The sequence below is a fragment of the Mercenaria mercenaria genome, chromosome 6, assembly GCF_021730395.1.
Source record: "Mercenaria mercenaria strain notata chromosome 6, MADL_Memer_1, whole genome shotgun sequence".
Classification (NCBI taxonomy): Eukaryota; Metazoa; Mollusca; class Bivalvia; order Venerida; family Veneridae; genus Mercenaria; species Mercenaria mercenaria.
Window position 1 is genome coordinate 52,036,363 of NC_069366.1, and position 20,602 is coordinate 52,056,964.

A 20,602-nucleotide genomic window follows, 5' to 3' on the forward strand; every position below is an offset into this window, starting at 1 on the left:
ATACAACTGTTTTACATTAAAGTTGCTTTTATCTAAGAGATAATAGTAAAGCATTTCAAACTAGGCAATTTCCATGTTACTTTTGACAGATCTTAATGTTAACTTTTTATGAATAAATGTCTACCCAATTTTTACACAAAAAAGAACGGACAACACACATAAACAAGACAGTACACTACAACAGTAAAAGGATACCACTACTTCTGTCAATTTATGATATAAAAAGACATATAAGGGCGAAAAAAAAACACATAAAAAACATGTTATAAAGGAGACAAGATCAGTGAGACTCTGTTGCAAGACTCATTTACAAAGTAAAATGGAGTCTTGAACAAAGTGGAAAACAAAAAGCAAACAAAGTGGAAAACAAAAAGCAACCTATAAGTACTGAAGGTGAAAAAAAGGGAGAAAAAAAATAGATGAACAGAAAAAGTTCAGTGCAGCGCTGGAAAAAGATAATAGACCTCTAAATATGTTACTAATCTCTATTCAAAAGCAAAGAAGCATATTCACTCCATACATCTCTGAATTTATTTAATTTAATATCTTTTTTGGTATTAAACATCTCTGTCTTCAATAGAACATCCACTTCGATTCTGAACATCACTATATTTGGAAATATATTATTCATTCTACATTTAAATATTGTATATTTAGCCACTAAAATTAGATTTGTTGTAGCTTGATTTTTCATTTCCCAAAATCACATCCACAATAGACCAGTTTATATTTAAATTGGTACATTTGTCCCTCAGCCATCTTTTTACATCATTCCAAAAAGCAGTAGTAAATTCACAGTCCCATAGCAGATGTTTTATAGTTTCACTTTGTCTGTTACAAAAACTGCACAAATTATTGTTTTTAATGCCCATTTTTTCTAACAAAGAGTTTGTTCCTAGTATTCTATGGTTTATTCTGTACGCGAACCACTGCAACTTTGAATTCTTAGTGACAATAAATGGGAGTCTATATATAGATGACCAATTAAAGTTTCAGGTTTAATTCTCCACACCATTTTCTATCAGAACATGGAAACTTACTAGATTTTAGCAGTGAGTCATAAATAAATCTACAACCTTTCTTCTTACTATTGACAATTTTGACTGACAAAGGTTGTACAGGACTGTCTTCTTTTTTTTGCATGATGAGGAATTCTCAGACTGTTAAAAAACCTTCTAATAGATTCTACAATATTTTGATATTGTAGGAAATTTGTGTTTATATTATGCTTATTAATAAAGCCATTAAAGGACAAGAAATTTCCATTTCCATCTAAGAAATCATTAACTAAAATAATGCCATTTCTTACAAATCTTGGAAAACAAATACTTGTTCTTCCAACTTTAAACATACTGTTATATCAGACAGGTAAGGAGCAAAATTCACTCCATGAGTTTGGGCATTGTAAGCTCAATTGTGTGAAACCTATGAACACATCTTTCCAGAACATGTTTTTGACAATAGTTATTTTATTTTTCAAAAAAGCATTTCCATATTTTGTCAAATCTTCCAGGAAAGGGTATATATCTTTCACTAGATTAAAATATTTAGTATTGTAATTAAGGTATCTTCTAAGCCATGTTATCTTCAAAGCTGACATGAAAACCTCCAGATTTACCATTCGGAGTCCTCCATATTCATATGACTGAGTTATGATATTACGTTTTATTTTGTCTGGGCCCCCAGACCACAAATATTTGAAAAACATATTTTGAATTGTCTTGACAATTTCATCACTAGGGTTTGGTAGACTCATAATGAGGTGGTTTATTTTTGGTAATGCTAAAATCTTAATCACCACATTTTTGCCAATTGGAGTGATTTTTCTTTTTGACCACTGAATAAATAATCTCTTAATTTCTTCAATTTTCAACAAATAATTAGTTTCAATAATGTTGTTCAGGTCAACAGTGAAAATAACTCCAAGTACCTTAAAAGATTCTGATTCCCACTGTAAACTGAGTTCAGAACAAATGCTTAAGTTGCTTTTTTTCATTGAACCAATCCATATAGCTTTAGTTTTTTCTACATTGATTTTAAGACCTGAAAGTTTAGCATAAACATTTAAAGTTTGCATGGTATTTTTCAAAGACTTTTCAGTTCCATCTAACATTATAGTAGTGTCATCAGCATATTGGGATAGTAAAAATTCGATGTTGTTTAATCTGATTCCTTTAATATTTTCATTCTTTTTAATTAAAATTGCTAATATCTCAGCACAAAGTATAAAAATATAAGGGGAAAGGGGGTCTCCCTGACGGCAGCCACGTTGGACCCTGAACCAATCTCATAAATGCCTATTAATGGTTACACTTGATAAAATATCAGTATAAAATAATTTAATCCATTTTATAATATTTTCTCCAAAATTGAAAAATCTTAGGACCTTGTACATAAATGTCCAAGAAATTGAGTCAAAAGCCGTTGAGAAGTCAATTAGCAAGAGCATTCCTGGTAACTGGTGTTCTTCTGTATATTGCATAACATCATACACTAACCTTATATTATCACCCATATACCTTCCTGATAAAAAGCCAGTTTGATCTTCGCTTATGAGTTTACCTAATACTGTTTTCAAACGTTGGGCAATGCTGCCTGAAGCAATTTTATAAGATACATTTAGCAAGGAAATGGGCCGCCAATATTTTATATATCGTTTATCTTTATCACCTTTTGGTATGCAAGTTATGACCCCTTGTTTGAGAGAAACAGATAATTCTCCCGTGTCCAGAGACTGATTAATAGACCGTACCAGAAAATGACTTATATCTTACCAGAAAATGATTTATATCTTTTCAGAAGAGTTTTAAAAAAGCTGCTGTAAAACCACTGGTTCTTGGTGAGAAATCATTAGACATTTTCTTTAGACTGGCCAACATTTCAGTGTAACTTAAATATCCTTCTATGCTTTCTTTCTCATGTTCACTTAACTTAGGTATGTTATCATTTAACAAAATGTTGTTTAAATCAGTGTTTCCAGTGTGTCTATATGAATACAAATTTTTATAGTGTTTAACTGCTTTATTCATAATTTCATTTTGGCTAGTAAAGTAAAGTAAAGTACCGGATAATCAAAACAGACATTTCATTATTTTTGAAATAGAATTCCTATTCTCTAGATTACAGAAATATTTAGTAGGCTTTTCTCCATCTGAAACCCATTTTGCTCTTGATCTTATAAAGACTCCTTGCATTATTTTTGATCTTAATTCAGTCAGTTCAGCTTTTTTTGTCTCCAGTAAATTATAATCAATGTTATTTTGCTTCTCTATTTGGTTTATTTCACTTGTTAAAATGCCTTGAATTTACTGTCCTGTTTCTTTTTATATGCAGAATAAGAAATAGTTTTGCCTCTTATCTCCATTAATAATGTCTCAAAAAATAATTTATCATCAATATTCAATCTTATGATTTCATTGCTTATTTCTTCTAATGGTTCATTAGAATCCTGTATTTCTTGTGCATACCTTACTTTAATTTCTTGTATCAAGTTTTTAATTTGTGTTACATATTCAGCATCTCGGAGTAAAGATTTATTAAATTTCCAATATGATTTACCCTTTATAAATTTTCCAAACTCGAAACTTAATAAAATCATTGAGTGATCAGTTCTATAGCCAGGTGTACTTTCTACATGATTCATATCAGTAAACAAATTCCCAAAAAACAAGGAAAAAATCTAGTCTAGCCTTTTTTGCATGCATATAAAGTTAATAAACACAATTACGGATTGATATGAATATAAGCATTATTGTAATGAAGTTATAAATTGTCAAAGATTTGCGCTAACAAGTATATATTTTGCAAAAAAAATCATTAGAAATGCAAGTTTATAAACATATTATTATCTCCCTTTGTCTATATTGGTTGCGCAACCAAGATACACTGAAAATAAATTAATTCCAATGTTGGATGTTGTTTTAAAATCTGCCTTTTCTTTTAGGTAGTTGAAATATTCCACTATATATTTTATTATATGCAAATGTAAAACTAGAAACTATATTGAAATCAAAAGAAATAATCCACCTTTTAAACACTTTAGTATTAAACGGAGATAATTACAAGCTTTCATAAAAAGTACTAAACTAGACATTTCTAATAGGAATCTTACTGTATGTACAGTAATGGGCCATTTCTTTTCTTAAATATATTCCTTACAGAATATATGAAAACTGAAAATGTCAGAAAAATGTTGCTGAAATGTGATTGACCACCTTTATGAATATGCACGTAAATAAAAACAAAGTAAACAAATAGACAAAACATTAATGAACAGTGCTAAAGATCAACGGCAAAAAAACACCACTGGGGAGTTCAATATGGGTGCCTCGTTGACTTTTTCCTATTCCAGTCCAATATCTAGTGTCACATAAATTGTCTAAAGTAATAAATCTAGCGAATGCCCCTTTATCTGTGCAATTGCAAATGAACTCGTTGCAAATGCCACGGAAAGTTATCACACCAGCTAACATGAAAATTCTGCCATTACCACCTATCTTTTATAAATTCTAGTCTTTCCTTAGGCCTATAGTAGAGAGGAATGATCTCCCGCCTGAGATCCCCTTCCTCCCAACCCTTAAGTAGTTCAGTAGTTTAATATTGAACAGGCATTACCGTAACCATGACCTCTTCATGTTTCTCTACTTTGATAACTAAAACTTTAACCTATTCGTTAGCGGTTTAGAGCCTGTCCATTTTTTTCTTTCTGGTACTTTGAAAACTTTGGGTTATTTGATTTGTACATGCGCAGGAAGTTTCCGCGAAAAACAAAAATATGTAACTTTGACATTTTCTTTATATTTGATTATCTGTAGTGTTTGACATGGAAAATGAAGACGAGAAAGCATTAGAGTGTAAGTAGTTGAAGAAGATGTAGCATTCGTCAAAGACAGACTTTGAAATAATAAATTATCAATGTTCACCAACTTCAGTGTCTTTGTTATACCACTTGCTGCTATTTTCGCGTTGGCAGTGGCTAGGATTACGGTACCGTAATCCTAGCCTCTAAGTCTAGGATTACGGAAGTTCCGTATTTCTAGACAACCCTATGAGGATAGGCTAGTATTACGGAAGTATTTAAGAGGCATCAAGTATATTTAAGGACATGTATAAATTATGCTGTAAACATACTTTTTTCCACTTAAAATATCGATTTTCATGCCTGTCATACTATTTTGGGTTACGATATATTAATGGTGGCGACTACATGCCCATATTTTACAATTTCCATAAAAAATATTGTGTTTTTTTCTTTTGTTTCTTTTTAAAAAATAGTGTTGTAATTTTGTTTTTTGTTAAGAGCATGTTATTATTCATATTAATGATTTTTCTTTCTTTTCTTCTTTTTTATTGATTTTTTCCTTCTTTTTGGGGAGTCTCTCTTTTTTTAACATTTGACTACAGATTTTTAACAGCTGTTACTCTGTTTATACACCCGGTAGCGAGTGCCGCCATTAATATATCGTTAATCCTAAATGGCGGATCATAACACGATACGACAGGCATGAAAAAAATCACTATTTTAACTGAAAAAAAAAGTTTAAAACATCATTTATGCATGTCCTAACATATAGTTGATGCCTCTTAAATACTTCCGTAATCCTAGCCTATCCTCGTAGGGTTGTCTAGAAATACGGAACTTCCGTAATCCTAGACTCGGAGGCTAGGATTACGGTACCGTAATCCTAGCCACTGCCTTTCGCGTTACATCTGGTCTCGCGGTATTTGATTTTTGCGAGAACAACAATATGCAGCGCTCTCTACAGTAAACAAATTTGACCTACTTTGAAAGCTGATTATGTTTCACACCCTATTTTTGTAAACGTAGGTCAATTATTTTTAAATGCCCTCGTCGATCATTTGACTAAGTAAAATCGGTAATGAATTGTGTGTTGTCAATATATTTGACGGAATTACCCTTCCACTTTGTTAATTTTACATTGCAATAATTTTTAATGTCTTACTCACGGAGTCTATTTTGAAAATTTAGGGGTCCTATACATTTTACACTTTCACAGGAAGCGCTTTATGAAGTCGGATGCCGTACCGCGAAATTAGAATTAACTCCCTTGGCGAAAGTGAAAGTCACATGCACCAGAAACATGATCAGTCAGGGGTGTAACTGTTTTAAGTTATGTAACCTATTTCAGTTACTTTTTCAAGCATTCTGTAACCTGTATTAGTTATAAAATATAGTTAACTCAGGTAAGTTATTCAAAAAAAGTCTTTTTGCTGTTCTCACAAAGTGACCTTTAAAGTGAAATTAGTAGCAAACTGAGGTTAATCAAATTCTCTTTTAGTCTGAGCATGACCTGATAAGCATAATGGGATAATAATGAGATATTAAGAGTTTTATAGCTTTAAAGCTTTTGCGTAAGACTTTATCAGCCTTGCGTAAAAAATTCTACTGCACAGCTGGAAAGATAAAAGCTCAAGGATTCAAGATATAATTGCATTAGTCTCATTCAAAATGAGGAATTGGCACAGGAGGGCTTTGTAATATTTCATGATAACTGAAACAAGTTATGAAAGTTTAACCAATAACTCAAATGGGTTATAAACTGCGATAACTTGAAACAGTTACACCCCTGACTGATGATCGGTTTCAAAGTAAACAAGGACTAAAAAAATGATTTTCTGCTTGAAATAATAGTGGAAAAGAAAAGGTTTACGAAGTTAATAGGAAATAATAGCAACATAATATTGTTTTTCTTTCCTTTATTCATTTATTCCCTTAGTACCGCGAAAATAGGTGCAAACAGGCTATAACCGATTTGTTTTTAGCGGACAAGATCAAAAGTTTATAATTAAAGCATGCTGAAACATTTCATGAGCTCTGAACAATGTATTGTCTGGAAGTGGAAGCTCTTGAGGTGACAAGTGTGCAATTATCTTGTGAAGCCATGCCATTGGTCGAGGCCATCTTCATGACCGTCTTGCCGATTGTTTATTTACTCGACGGTCATGTCTGGAAAGTCGTGTCAATTACTTTTGTTATTGATACAACTAAAAATACTGTCTTAAGTTTTCCTGCTTATCGTACAAGTATAAGATACTGGTTACTTGATAATTTTAGCATGCACCTGCCGGCATTACGTTAAATCAATTGAATTATAAACATTATATGAAAAGTAATACCACGACATTAAGGCATGATAACTAACTATTATTAATGTATGTTTTCTGTGCATTCTTTCGATTTATTTGCAATTGATAACAGTGATTTTTTTGGCGCCGATTTGACTCCGAAATTCGGTGTCTTCCCAATTGACAAAAATGGTCAAAATTCCCCCAAAAATGCTTTAATTTAAAAATTCCCCAAAACGAGATGATTTTTCCCAATTAGATTGATTTCTTGTGAAAGTTGAACTAAAACGATGCAAATAATCATAAAAATTCCGATTCTAATCATGCTTATTATGGTTTATTCGCAGAATTTTGTTGCCAACTCGAAGCGCGTTGTTTACATAGAACGGATCACGGCATAGTACGGCATTTAGTATGACTTTCATCACGGTCGCTAAACGCTTTTTCATGCGCCAAAATGAGTCGGGGGAAAAAATTGTTAGAAAATTACCTAAATTTTCGAAAAATGTCGCATAATTCCAAATATTATAATATTAAGAAAATAAAACTTAAACACGCCATCGGTACTCCGGACATTCGAACATCTTTTGGTAAAGTTAAAGAGAAATTAAATTCAAATCAAACGTCAGAAAAGCAAAGTGATTTGTCCAAAAAATCTGAGTCCCCACAAAATGACCATCAGAAATCAACAGAAGCTCATGGTGACCCTAAGCTATCTGAGCCATCAGATCCTGTGACATCAGAAAATAACCTGTCTGTTCAACCTCAGTGCATATTTGAATGAAATAAATTTACTTTAAAATAAAACTTTTCAAAATGATTTCTTTATTAAGGTTTGTTATTTTTTCCCAATTTTGAAGTTTATCTCGCTAAAAATTCCCAATTGAAAAGGCATGGGCTGTTGCCAAAAAAAGTAAAAAAATCACTGGATAATTAATCAATTAATTTTACTGATAGAATAATGGTATTTGTTGCAGTGTTGTTTTAATATCTAATTTAAAGTCTATTGATTTAATATCTTAAACAATGAACATGATGCTATAACAGCTAGTTGTTTTTATGCCCCCAGCATCTACTGATGCGGGATGCATTATAGTGATTATCCTGTCCGTTCGTTCGTCCGTCCATACGAGGTTAACCAGATGGGACCATTTCATCTAGCATCAAACCCCTTACTAGAATGACTTGATACTAATGCAGATCTGTAACCTGTGACCATTCCTCATCTTCAGACATCACCTGACCTCAGTTTGACCTTGACCTCATTTTGGACATGGGTTGCTTTATATGGGCCATCTCTTGGTTAACCAAATGGGACCGTTTCGTCTAGCATCAATACCCCTTACAACAGTGTACGACATTAATGGTAGCCCGATCGCCAATGGCAATGAAAAATCGGCTTGGGCGACAGAAAATCGGCAGACCGTAGCCCGTCGGGCTATGAAAAAATCTGAGGAATAAATTTACCAAAAAAGATCATTGCAAGCGTGGGAGCAAAACAGTTGCTTTGAAGCTTCAAACTTCGCTCAAATCTATTCTCAGATCGAATTCAAGTCACCCGATTTTTTTTTTTTTTTTTTTTTTTTTTTTTTTTTTTTTTTTTTGACACCATGTCATCATGTGCTTTGAATACACATACACACGCCGATAGCATAATTTAAGCTTCGCCTACGTCAGGTACTTGTGAGATTTTCGCGAGAAGTGTGAAAGCGAATCAAATTATCGGTTTCACCGGAGGTAATTGTAATAGGCCAATCAGCGCCACGGTTACGTCTTTGACACTTAGAATTTAATTTTCAACCCGTGCGAGTCGTTTTCCTATCTAAAGATATTGTCAATTACATATGCGATTAATTGGAATTATAGACACAATTATTTGGTATCCATGGTAAAAGAACGGCATGTAAAGTATTAACTTCGTAAAATTGACTTTGATGAATGAATTGATTTGGCATTTGGTATGTATTTCTAGGTTTGACATAGTTTACTTTCAGTTTTATTCAAATGAGAAACTGTTCATGCAAGTGTTGACTCGGTTTTAATAATAAACCGCTTTTCATCATGCATTCATATATATTAAGATATAGCACCAAAAAAATCGGCGTGTTAGATTCAGCACTGTCTTGAACAAAAAAGAACATTTTTTTTTTTTCAGAATTTTATATAGAAACAATAATGACTGTGTATGCAGGGTTCTCACTAGCAATTTCAAGTTGCAGTCCTGGGACTCCCAAAGCTGAAAAAGTTGCAGTCCAGTGCTCCAGCTAGGATTAAAAAAGGGCAGGGTGCTGGCACTGAAAAGGGCACTTCTGGGGTGGGGGTCGGTCTGGGACCGTGCTCCCCCGGGAAAAAAATATAACTGGTCCATGCATTCAGAGCATTTTAACATACTTTAGGCATGGAATTTGGCATAATTTAGGCATGTTTTTTTTGGGGCACACTTTAGACATGGTATAAGGCATACTTTGTCTTTTAATAGGCTATGTCTGTCATCTCTAATACACCTACATTTTGTATTTATTAACTAGAAATTCTGCTGTTTGTATTTTACTTGGCATTGATTATCAACTTGTAAAATTTCTTTGTAATTGCATACTGTATAACAATATGTGTTTAGGCCTATTTTACTTGTTACAATTTCAGTACACATCTTCTCCATGTACTTGATATTTATAAATTTATAGGTGCAACATATATACAGAAAATAAAGTTTAAACTTCCACTTAAATAAATGAAATCAGGCAAAGTTTTTAACTTACAACAGTCTAAAAGCAAGTTTAGCACTTGTAATAGAACGTATTCCAGGTATCCAAAATTTTATATCCGGGTATGGTTACACTTTTTGCTAAAAGTCGTCTAATGTCCAGTTTAAACAATATTTTTGAAAAAGTATTATGATGCAAAGACAGTTTAACAGCATTTTACAGTATCTGACATTAAAGTGTACCCTGTCATTACATCTTAGTAAACTAATTTCAAAGAAATATTCATGAAAAATCGGCAATTTCACAAAGCAGACGACAACCTACTTTCGATTTCAAAAACTTGTAAAACGATAAAATCAAAATATTTTCCTATTTAAATTTGATTGTGATCGATTTTTATTAATTAGATTTAAATGTCTGTTGTCTGGACTTTAGTTTCAGTTGTGTATAAAGGGATATTTACGACTGTATTACCGAAAACGAAAGTACACTTTGACAGGTGGCGCGAAAATGATAATGATTTCAGACTGGTTTGCAAACTGTTTTAACACTAAGGTTCAGTGATTTTAATGCTGGTGGAGCAGTCAAAAATATCATGGTCTGCCTCGGGCACGATTACAGCAGGTAATTGTTTGCTAATTATATCAATGCCCCCCGGCGTGTATCACTCGATAAAAGGGGTCAGTAAAGCAATGTATTATAATCACTGAGGCAAAAACGGAAGTCTGGCTAAAAAAAGAAATGAATGGTTGTAAAACGGGCAGGGTGCCTGGCAGGGCAACAGGGCGGAACGAATTTCGGAACGGGCGATGCGCCCTGCTGTAAATAGCTAGCTGGAGCACTGCTGAGTCCCAACTACTGACTAGACTGACGGACAGACTTAAACTTTCGTCAAAACACAGGCCTCTATTGTACTGTCAAATTAAGTGTAGACCAACAGATATTTTGTAATCACAATTCTTCACCCAAATATTGTTAAGGTGAGATAAAAAGGTAAAGGTAAAATAGGTAAAATGTAGTCAAAAATTAAAAAATGTTGGACAAAATCACCCCTGGACAACCCCCCATCCCCATCCCTGCTATTTCTGGTCTTCCTTGATGAAATAATCCTCCTATGAAATTATCAAGGTGGACAAAATCCCCCTTGTGAAAATATCAAGTTCGACAAAATCCCTCGTGATAATTTTTTCTTTACCTTTTTATTAACCAGGTTTTCAACGAAAACCTGAGTTATTAGATTGGGTTATGTTGTTGGTCGGGCGGGCGGGCGGCGGCGTCAAACTGGTGTTTCCGGTCAATAACTTTTGTTTCGGTAAAGATATTTGAATAAAACTTGGTATGTATGTAGCTTATATCAAGACAAAGGCTGGGATTGATTTTGGGGTTTCTGGGGTCAAGGTCAAGGTCACTGTTACTTAAAATAGAAAAAGGGTTTCCGGTCAATAACTTAACTTAGGAATGAGCTATCATGATGAAACTTGGTGTATAGAAAACTTATATAAAGTTGTAGCTTGGGACTGATTTTGGGGTTTCTGGGATCAAGGTCAAGGTCATTGTTACTAAAAATAGGGTTAGGGTTAGGTTAGGGTTGTGCTTTAAAGTGGTGCACTGTGATTAACAAGGATAAATAGCACGAATTATCGCAGAAATACCTTCTACATAAATGTGCAAAGTTCTGTTTTAATGACAGCAGAAATAAAAGCAGTGGATAGTTTTTATCGATTTTCTCGAAAGTGCCATTTTGCACTTATTTCCTTATAGCACTATGCCATCGAATTATTATGTCTTATTGATATTTATAGATACAGCTGTGGAAACAAAGGTTAATGACCGAAAGGTCAAAAAACGCTAAATTACAATAGGACTATTTCTGATCAGTTCGTAATATATTTTCAGACATTTTGCTTGTAGAAACTTATTTCATAAAAGGTCATTATCTGGCAACTTGTGAAGGCATGAGATAAAATATCCAGTCAAGAGTCACCGTTTAACAAACTTTGAAATATCTGAAAAGCTTGGCTTAAAAGTCATGGTAATTTAGGGACAAGCATAACTTAAATAAACTTTGACAAGTCCTAGCCAGCTCACTCTTTTTCTCTTTTTCTGGTAGAACATTTATCTTTTATGTCAGTTAAGGCATTACAGCAAAGTGCTCAAATTGATTGTTGGACTTGATGTATTTGCTAAGTAGACATAATGTATTTTAAAATGGTACTTGTCCTAGATACATCGGACAGATGTATAGCAATATTTCAAGGTCTTTTTTATCCATTTGTTGCTCCTACTAAACCACCGAGAATTGTCCAGGTCTTATATGTATCTCTTCAATATCTATACCGAATAAAATGTATGAGGTATTGGTATCCTTCTGAGTATGCACTGAACAAAATTTAATTTATCCCGAAGTTGTACCGATACTCACTGTAGCATAAAATAGAACAAGTTACACGAATAGATATTATGCCATGTCATAAGTATTTTAAATGTTAATTAGAGCGTATGAATGCGCATTGACATAAACATAGACATGATCTGTTTAAGCCTGTTTTTTAAAAATTGGAAATAAACTCTCTCGGTGCTGGATAATTATGTATATTTGATTAAGTTAATATGTTCTAACTTTAGTTAAATATGTCAACAATACCTTAATGGTTAAGGATTAAGAAAAAGTAAGCTGTCATCATGTTCTATTCTATGAGAAATAAAGTTTTGTACATAGCTCTTTTCTTCTTAGTTATTAGTGGCGGAAGATTTATTTATTGCTGGAAACAGGAAGGGTCGAGATTACTGCCTGGTAAGTATTTATATGTATATACGTTATATTAAAAATGACAGCCCGTCTGGTTAACTGTGCAAAGAGGAGTCAAAGGCACCGAGTTTGTTCCCCAGGCGAAGCAGTCATTATATATTTTAGCTATCTATCCCTAATTATTTGTACTTCAAGGTAGATTCTATTTCTAATGAATAGTACTATAATTTATGGCAAAATAGTAGCTTTTTCGTCAAAATGAAGTTCTTAAATAATATCTACCCTTCAGACTAAGAGTGTCTAGCCGCCAGGAAGAGGCGACAAATAATTTTACAGACTACCTTGAAAATGATCCAAGTGCAAGTTCTTGTTTCACCTTGATAATACCTGAATACATGTTGTCGCAATACATCTATGCTAGACAAATACAGAGGGAATACTGACAAGGAAAATAAGATTAATTGCTTGGTACAACATATTTAAATATCTCTCCATAGTTGTATTGGGTAAGCTGATGTAACATGTGGTCTAAGAAGATGAGTCGTCAAGGATCTTATTTTCAGATATAACTATTTAAGTCATTGACCATGCAATGGTTTTAGAAGTTACACTTTCAGTGCTGTTTTCTGTTTGTTTGTTTGTTTGTTTGTCTTTTATTGTTGCTGTTGTTTTTCTCTATCATGGAGTCCATTCATGGTATCTGAATAATGAAATTTCAAAGCCGATACTCGGCTGGCACAGGGAGTGATGCACATTTCATTACCTCTCATTAACAGACACAACCAAACCTAGCCTGTTGTTACTTTATTGGTTTATATTCTATGATCGTGCAAAACTTTCTTATAGATTTTATTTTCTATCACAATAACTATCATTGGATGCCCTGCCGCTGCAGTAATGTCTCTTCCATTTTCTGGTTTATATTGATCTTTGTATCTGTTAACCATTATTTGATAGGGAACGTGATGGATGTTGCATGTTTCACTACCTCTCGTCAACACGCTAAATCCAGCAGAGTCGACTATTTTTTTGCTTTGTTGCGTATAAATGTTCCACAGGATCTTCTTATAGATTTTGTTGGCGATGTACATCTCTCAGTTCTTTTTTTTTTTTTACATAGTCTGCTTTCTTATATCTCATTTTTGTCTACAATGATAAAATCCCAATACCCGAGGAAGTGATATTTTGACTATCAAACTTTCGACACGTGACCAAGCAAACGTGACTGTCCGGTCATGTGACTGCGCTGATATTTTGAATGTCATATAAGGGCAAATAACTCCTTCAATGTTTTAGCCAAATCATGTAACGATTGCTTCCCTTGTACACATATAGTATACATATAGTAGTTATAGTAGTGGCATTACTATTCAGTGTGATATTTTGCTTGCGTTCATGAGAATGTTGAAAAGATGAAACTGTTGAATTAAATGAATCAGAAACATTTTTTAAAAACTTTTTATGTACTTAATTTTGTTCGGTATAATAAAATAAATACCATATGGCAACGAGTGTGACATTGATATTGTCAACCCAAGGGCAGACTGTCACCCGAGGCGAAAGCTATTACTATCGTCTGTATCGCCTGTGTACACATTGAATATAGACGTCACAACTAGGCTACACTGATGATTTGGCTAAAAACTTTAAGCAGTTATTTGCCCTTATATGACATTCAAGATATCAGCGCGGTCACATGACCTGACAGTCACATTTGCTTGGTCACTTGGTCACGTGTCAGAAAGGTTGAAAATGTTTTTGATAGTCAAAATATCTCTTTCTCGGGAAATGGGATTTTATCATTGTAGACAAAAGTGAGGTATAATAATTATATGATGTTATGGCTCTTTATAACGATTTATACATATATCATTTAAATGAATTTGGTAAAATTATGTTCCTTTCTATACCAAATTTACATTTTTTTTAAATTTCAGACATGGTCGTTGCCAGCAGTATTGTGGTCGCTATTATTCTGATAGACATTTATAGACTGAAACCAGCACCATCTCACACATTTAAAAGTTTAATATTGCAGTACATTTACTTAAGAGCCACAATGGTGTGTGGGTATATACTGAAAACACGTTTTGATAAGGTGTGTAAGAAGTGTGAAGAGCAACAGGAAAACATTCTTAAAGAAATCTTAGCACAAAATAAGGATACACTTTTTGCGAGGGATCACGGTCTAGAAAATGTTAACTCTGTCAAAACATTTAGAGAAACCATGCCACTTACATCATACGGTAATTACCGGAAGTATGCTGAAATGGTAAAAGAGGAAGGAACAGAAAATATACTGTTTCCCGGAAAAGCTTACTATCTGGCCCTTACTTCCGGTACAACTTCCGGTAAAAGCAAGGTATTTCCAAAAAACCCTAAAAAGCGGAATAAGGCAATGACATGGCTGATAACATTACAATACATTCTGACGTATGCTACAGAAAATAACTTTTTAACAAAATGGTTGTATGTAAAACTTTTACCAACATTAATTGCCACCAAATCCGGGATAGAATCTGGACCTGTGTCAGCTGTTACAAACAAAATCAACGTTCCATTTTTTGCTGTCCCAAATCTATCCATACACACGGAATACGAGGCCCTTTACATTCATTTAGCATTTAGTCTTGCAGAAGATGATGTGTCCTGTTTTTCAACCATGGTTTCAACAACAGCATTATCTTTACTCACAATACTGGAGAAGGACTGGAGTTTGCTTTGCAATGACATTGAAAATGGAAGACTCTCAGAAAGTTTGGACATTCCTGCTGTTGAAAGAAATCGATTAAATAATCTGATGAAAGCTGATCCAAGACGCGGAGCATTTTTAAGGAAAGAATTTGCTAAGGGATTTAAGAGTGTTGTATCTAGAATATGGCCGCAATGTCCGTGTCTTCTGGCAATTAAGACAGGAGTGTTTGAAACACCGGTAGGTAAATGATTAACCTTTATAAAAGCTACGTTTGATTAACATTGAAATATATTCAGCAGCTCGAAAGGCAAAAAAAAAAAAAAAAAAAAAGAGTTTATTGCTTTGCCCTCGAATACGACACATGTAAATATGCCACTCATATTACATTGTTTCCTAGTGATTGTAGTTGGAAATACGTACACGTTTCGTTAAACTATTCCATCAGTATGTAAAATGAACATTATTTTAAAACACCTTCAAGGTTGTAAACGGAAATAAAAGATATATATCCATAAATTGGAATCATTTGGACCGACTTTTATATGGACATGCGTCGAGGTGAATCTTATAGAATCTTCTCTTTAAAAGACAACATTTGTGAAAAAATATAGATTCTGTATCTTTTATTTCATCTTTAAACACCAACATCTTTGAACATATAGAAAAGAAGAAACATATAAATTATATTATTGAAGTTATGATTGTACAAGAATTATATAAAATGTAACTAAATTTCAGCTACTTTACATTTGATTGTAATGTAACGATCTTATTTTTTGTTGGCCTCTTACTTGATAAAGGCATACGGGCCAAGTGATGAATATTGTTTTAGGATCTTTGTAAATACTAAATACATACATATTTGAATAATCAATAATGAACTGTTATTTCCCATTTAGATATCTTCTGTTTTACATTCAGGTTTTTACTATTTAACTTATGCATTATTTGTGAAAATACTGCCTGTAACAATCATAATTGCTTCGTTTGTTTGTTTATAAAGTTACCTTTTTTAAAGAAAAAAGTTGAAAGACATGTAATACATCTGTAGATTTTCCATTTTCAATTAAAAAGATATTCTCAAAAAGAATACATATGAGATATGTATTTTAAATGCAGTTTTGAAAAACATGTTCCCGCGCAATCCCTGTTTCCATAATTTTGTGTATTTTTCAGGCAAATATAGTAAGGGAGAAATACTTGGGCGATCTACCCATTGTCACTTTACTTCATGTTGGAACTGAAACCATGTATGGTATGAACATTGATCCTATGGCACAACCAGATGTCAACTACGTGGCCTTACTACCAATAAACTTCTTTGAGTTTCTTCCAGTTGAAGAATTTGAAGAAAAATCACCATCCACATTACTCGCGCATCAGGTCAGCTTCAGACTTTCATAATTTCTGTTACTAAATTCACATATGTCTATTCAATTTATATTTCGCTATCGTTAAATATCCACAACAAATATCCCATAACGATAGCGATACACTTTAAAGGTGGCCAATTACATTTAAGCAACATTTTATGAATTTTTTCATTTTTGATATATTCTGTTAGAGATTTAATGAACAAAAAACCCATTACGTAGAGATAGATCCCTTTTTAAATTTATATTATTATTATTTCTTGAAATTTTGTAATTATCCCCCTTTAGTATAAACGTATTGAAAAAGTGAACTATTTCATTTCAATATAATTTCTAGTTTGATAGATATTGAGATATTTCAAAAATCTAAATAAAAGGCATATTTTAAAATAGTACGTAGCTTCCGAATTCATTGATTTCCAATCTATCATGGAAGCGCAACAAAGATAGGTAAAGGAAAATAATGATATGTATTAGGCACTCAATGAGAACAAGTAAGTGTAAAACTTCGTAACAAATCCATAAATCACAACTAACCATCTTTTATGGTAAACATTTACATGGTGTATTCACATTATGTAGTTATCTAACCACTGGCAATAAGAAAAAATATATATACATAACAAACTAAATACAGTTGTGCATTATTTCAAAGGTGGAAGTCGGACAAATGTACGAGATGGTGATTACGACATTTGATGGGTTGTATCGGTATAGAACGGAAGATGTCGTCAAGATAACCGGTTTCTGTGGTACAACACCAGTATACCAATTCATGTACAGGTAAGAATGTCGATTGGGTAACAGACTTCTATAGTACAATATCAATATACCAATATATACACAGGTAAAATATCATCTGTGAAACTCGCTTCTATGGTACAATACTAATATACCAATTAATGCTGTGGTAAAGATGTCACCTAGATAAATTGCATCCATGGAAGCCTTGATATACAATTTAAAAACTAATTTCGTCCAGGTGACTGGCTTCTGTGAATAAAAAATACAAGAATACTTGTTCATGCACATATAAGGGTGTATTATATAAGTTTTAAAGAACTGTAGAATTGTCATCCAGATAATACGCTAAGAATAAGTGTGTAAAGACTTATGCATGTACTGTATAAATGATACTTTTCCTGTATCTATAATATTTATTTTCCCGAATGGATTTGTGGCATGTGTATTTTCTGTCATGTGAATTCTTCAGAGCTGGCGATATTTTAACAGCAAACATGGAAAAAGTACCTGAATTTCTCCTTCACGATGCAGTTTATGCCGCCGCTGCTACATGGAAGGAGAGCATTGAAGATTTTACCAGCTGTGAAAGCGTGCATGTGCATCTAGCTGGAGGTAAAACCTTTGAAAATAATATTACAATGCAATGAGATTGCCATGCTATACGATTGTAAAATGCATATAGCCCTTCCGCCTTAGTTTTTTTATTCTTCGTGTAAGATTTGCACTACATTATTACTACGTTTGTATAATATTGTTGAAATTAAACAAGGCTTTTTTCAATGTCTGATGCCGTCTTTTCCAGTGTGTATTCTTCTATACACTCTGTAAAATAGGTTACCTATATTAAGGCGACCTCACTGGTACATAATAAAAGCTATTCGAACTGACATCAAACGATGCAATAAATGTTGTTTTTGTTAGTTTTTGTTGAGCAATGACGACCCAATTATAAATGTCGCTATCTGCTCATGATGAATATATTTCAGCGCCCGATACCAGTTCAAGATATGTTGTGTTCATTGAATTGAGAGATGCAAAGACATTAGATGAACACGAGGTAAATATGGTAAGTACATTTGACCATTTTAAAAGTTAAATTGAAATCACTGGCCAAATCTGTTTCATGTTGGACAGACATGGGGATTGTGTTTTCACAATAAAATTATATTAAGACTTATTCAGAAATACAGAAGACCTATGTAGGGATAACGCATGTTTTTTCGTGTTATAACGTCTGCAGAATCCCGAGGGATTGGTTGGTTCCCGAGCCCGTAGGGATTCTGAAGATGTTATAACACGAAATGAACATGCACTAACGCTATTCTAGCACAAAAAGCGAAAAAAGCCCTAATAAATGAATACATTCTCCCTCAACGTCATTAAATTTACATGAAATGCGCGGGAATATCTGAGTTTTTTTTTTCACGTTGACGTCATTTCCATTTGAATTATCCGTTTTGGGGCCGTAATACGTTTACGCTTTCCCACGGAACGCGCATATATAAAATGTGTTACAACAGCATGTGAGCGCGAGAATCTCTCTGTTAGCACACGTTTTCTCTCTTGTTAAAACACCCCCGAAAACCGGCAAGAACAGAAGTTTTATGCTAGAATATGCTTTCGAAAATACTTTTACTTATGACAAACACCACATATATATTATGTACCAATTCTTTAACGCAGATGTTTTCCATGTTGAATTCATTTTTAAAATAAGTGGATGTATTTTGCTCTTTATAAAACGCCGTTTTCTTCAATTCCAAGCACCAAACGACAAACAGTATGTAAATCAATGAAGCGGACGCTTCCACAATCCTGATGAAATATGCCTGGTTCCAAATCTTTAATGGCTAGTGCTGGTAGAGTAGCGGTCTTGTTTATGGAAGTTATCAATGTATATAAGTTATGTGAATTCTTACGAACTGTGAACTGCTGATTGATAACGGTTAAATAATATGCTGAATAAGTTCTTTTCAGCAGTATCATATAATATGATCAAGTGACATAGGCTCTTACTTAACGCCGAACGGGTAACGTGAAAATCATTTCAGATCTCCGGGTCCTTTTTCATTCCTCCTCAAACGTTCTTGCATTAAAACATAATTTTGTGAGTGTATGCTTTTAAATTCTCTTTTAGGTTGATAAGGAACTGTGTGAAAGACATACTGTATACGCGGCAATGCGCAAAAACAACAAACTTCAACCAGTTCAAATGATTCAGATGAAAACGGGCGCATTCGACAAAATAAAGGAAATGATGTTAGCATCAAACCCAGACGCATTTTGCATGCAGTACAAATTACCAAGAATCATGAGAAGGAAAGACATTTTGAAAGCTATGTTAGATATGAAAATATAAAGGATGATATGATAAATTGAACTGTTACAAAAGACAGGTTCAATTTTTGTTGTGTTAAAATTGACCTCAATGTGTATTAACGTAGTGGATCCGTAATGGCAATTGGAAATTTCCGTGCAATTTCGTATTCTTGCTTGGCGCATCGGCATTCTTCGGAATACCTGGCTTTCTATTCATACCGAAGGATGCCGAATTCGCATCTACATAGAATACCTAACCGAACGGAAGTTTCCGATTATCGTTACGTATACACCACCTTAAATTTGGATGTATATGGAAGGATGATATATAACTAGGTGCTTCTGTTCTTGTTTTGCCAAGTAAATGAACAAACTATTATTAGCGTTATTAGATTAAATAGTTAAATTGTATTACTACACTAGATTTTTTTTTCACCTATACGTAATGGCGAGACGTTTTTAAACTGATATCAGGACGTCTTCATCTAATATTCAAATTGAAACACATTAAATGAAGCATGGTTTAAATACTTGTATTGAATTACGATGAAATGCGTAAACTCTTTACACTCATTTAATTCAAAACATTCAGAAGTGGTTGTTGTCCTCTATTATGGATATTTACGACATTAAACTAACTGAATCGGTAAGTGTGACCTATATAATTTGACACATCTACATTGTCAGGTCATGTACCGAAAAGATGAGGGTATATATGTCATTTTAATACATACATTACATTATACGCATTTTTATACGTTATCGGAGGCCAGTGACCTTAAAGACACATAGAATAACTACCATTGCGCATTTTTTGTATGCATAGATGATAGCGTTTTCCCCGTTACTGTTTAGAAGTTTTCAGCCGACTGCTTATAAACCGCTGGAAAACCAAGACTAACAAAGTTAAAAAGAATCGTTTATAATGTGT

At 33.4% G+C, this 20,602-nt stretch overlaps 1 protein-coding gene across 1 annotated transcript; it reads left to right on the forward strand.

Moving 5' to 3' along the window:
- The first annotated feature begins 12,354 nt into the window (after positions 1-12,354).
- On the forward strand, positions 12,355-20,082 carry LOC123548898 (uncharacterized). The gene is made up of 7 exons (XM_053545897.1): positions 12,355-12,585; positions 14,478-15,472; positions 16,412-16,618; positions 17,264-17,391; positions 17,822-17,964; positions 18,339-18,418; positions 19,490-20,082. Exons 1-7 carry the CDS (start codon positions 12,474-12,476, stop codon positions 19,709-19,711), a joined length of 1,887 nt encoding a protein of 628 aa, XP_053401872.1. The 5' UTR covers positions 12,355-12,473; the 3' UTR covers positions 19,712-20,082.
- The last annotated feature ends 520 nt before the right edge of the window (positions 20,083-20,602 follow it).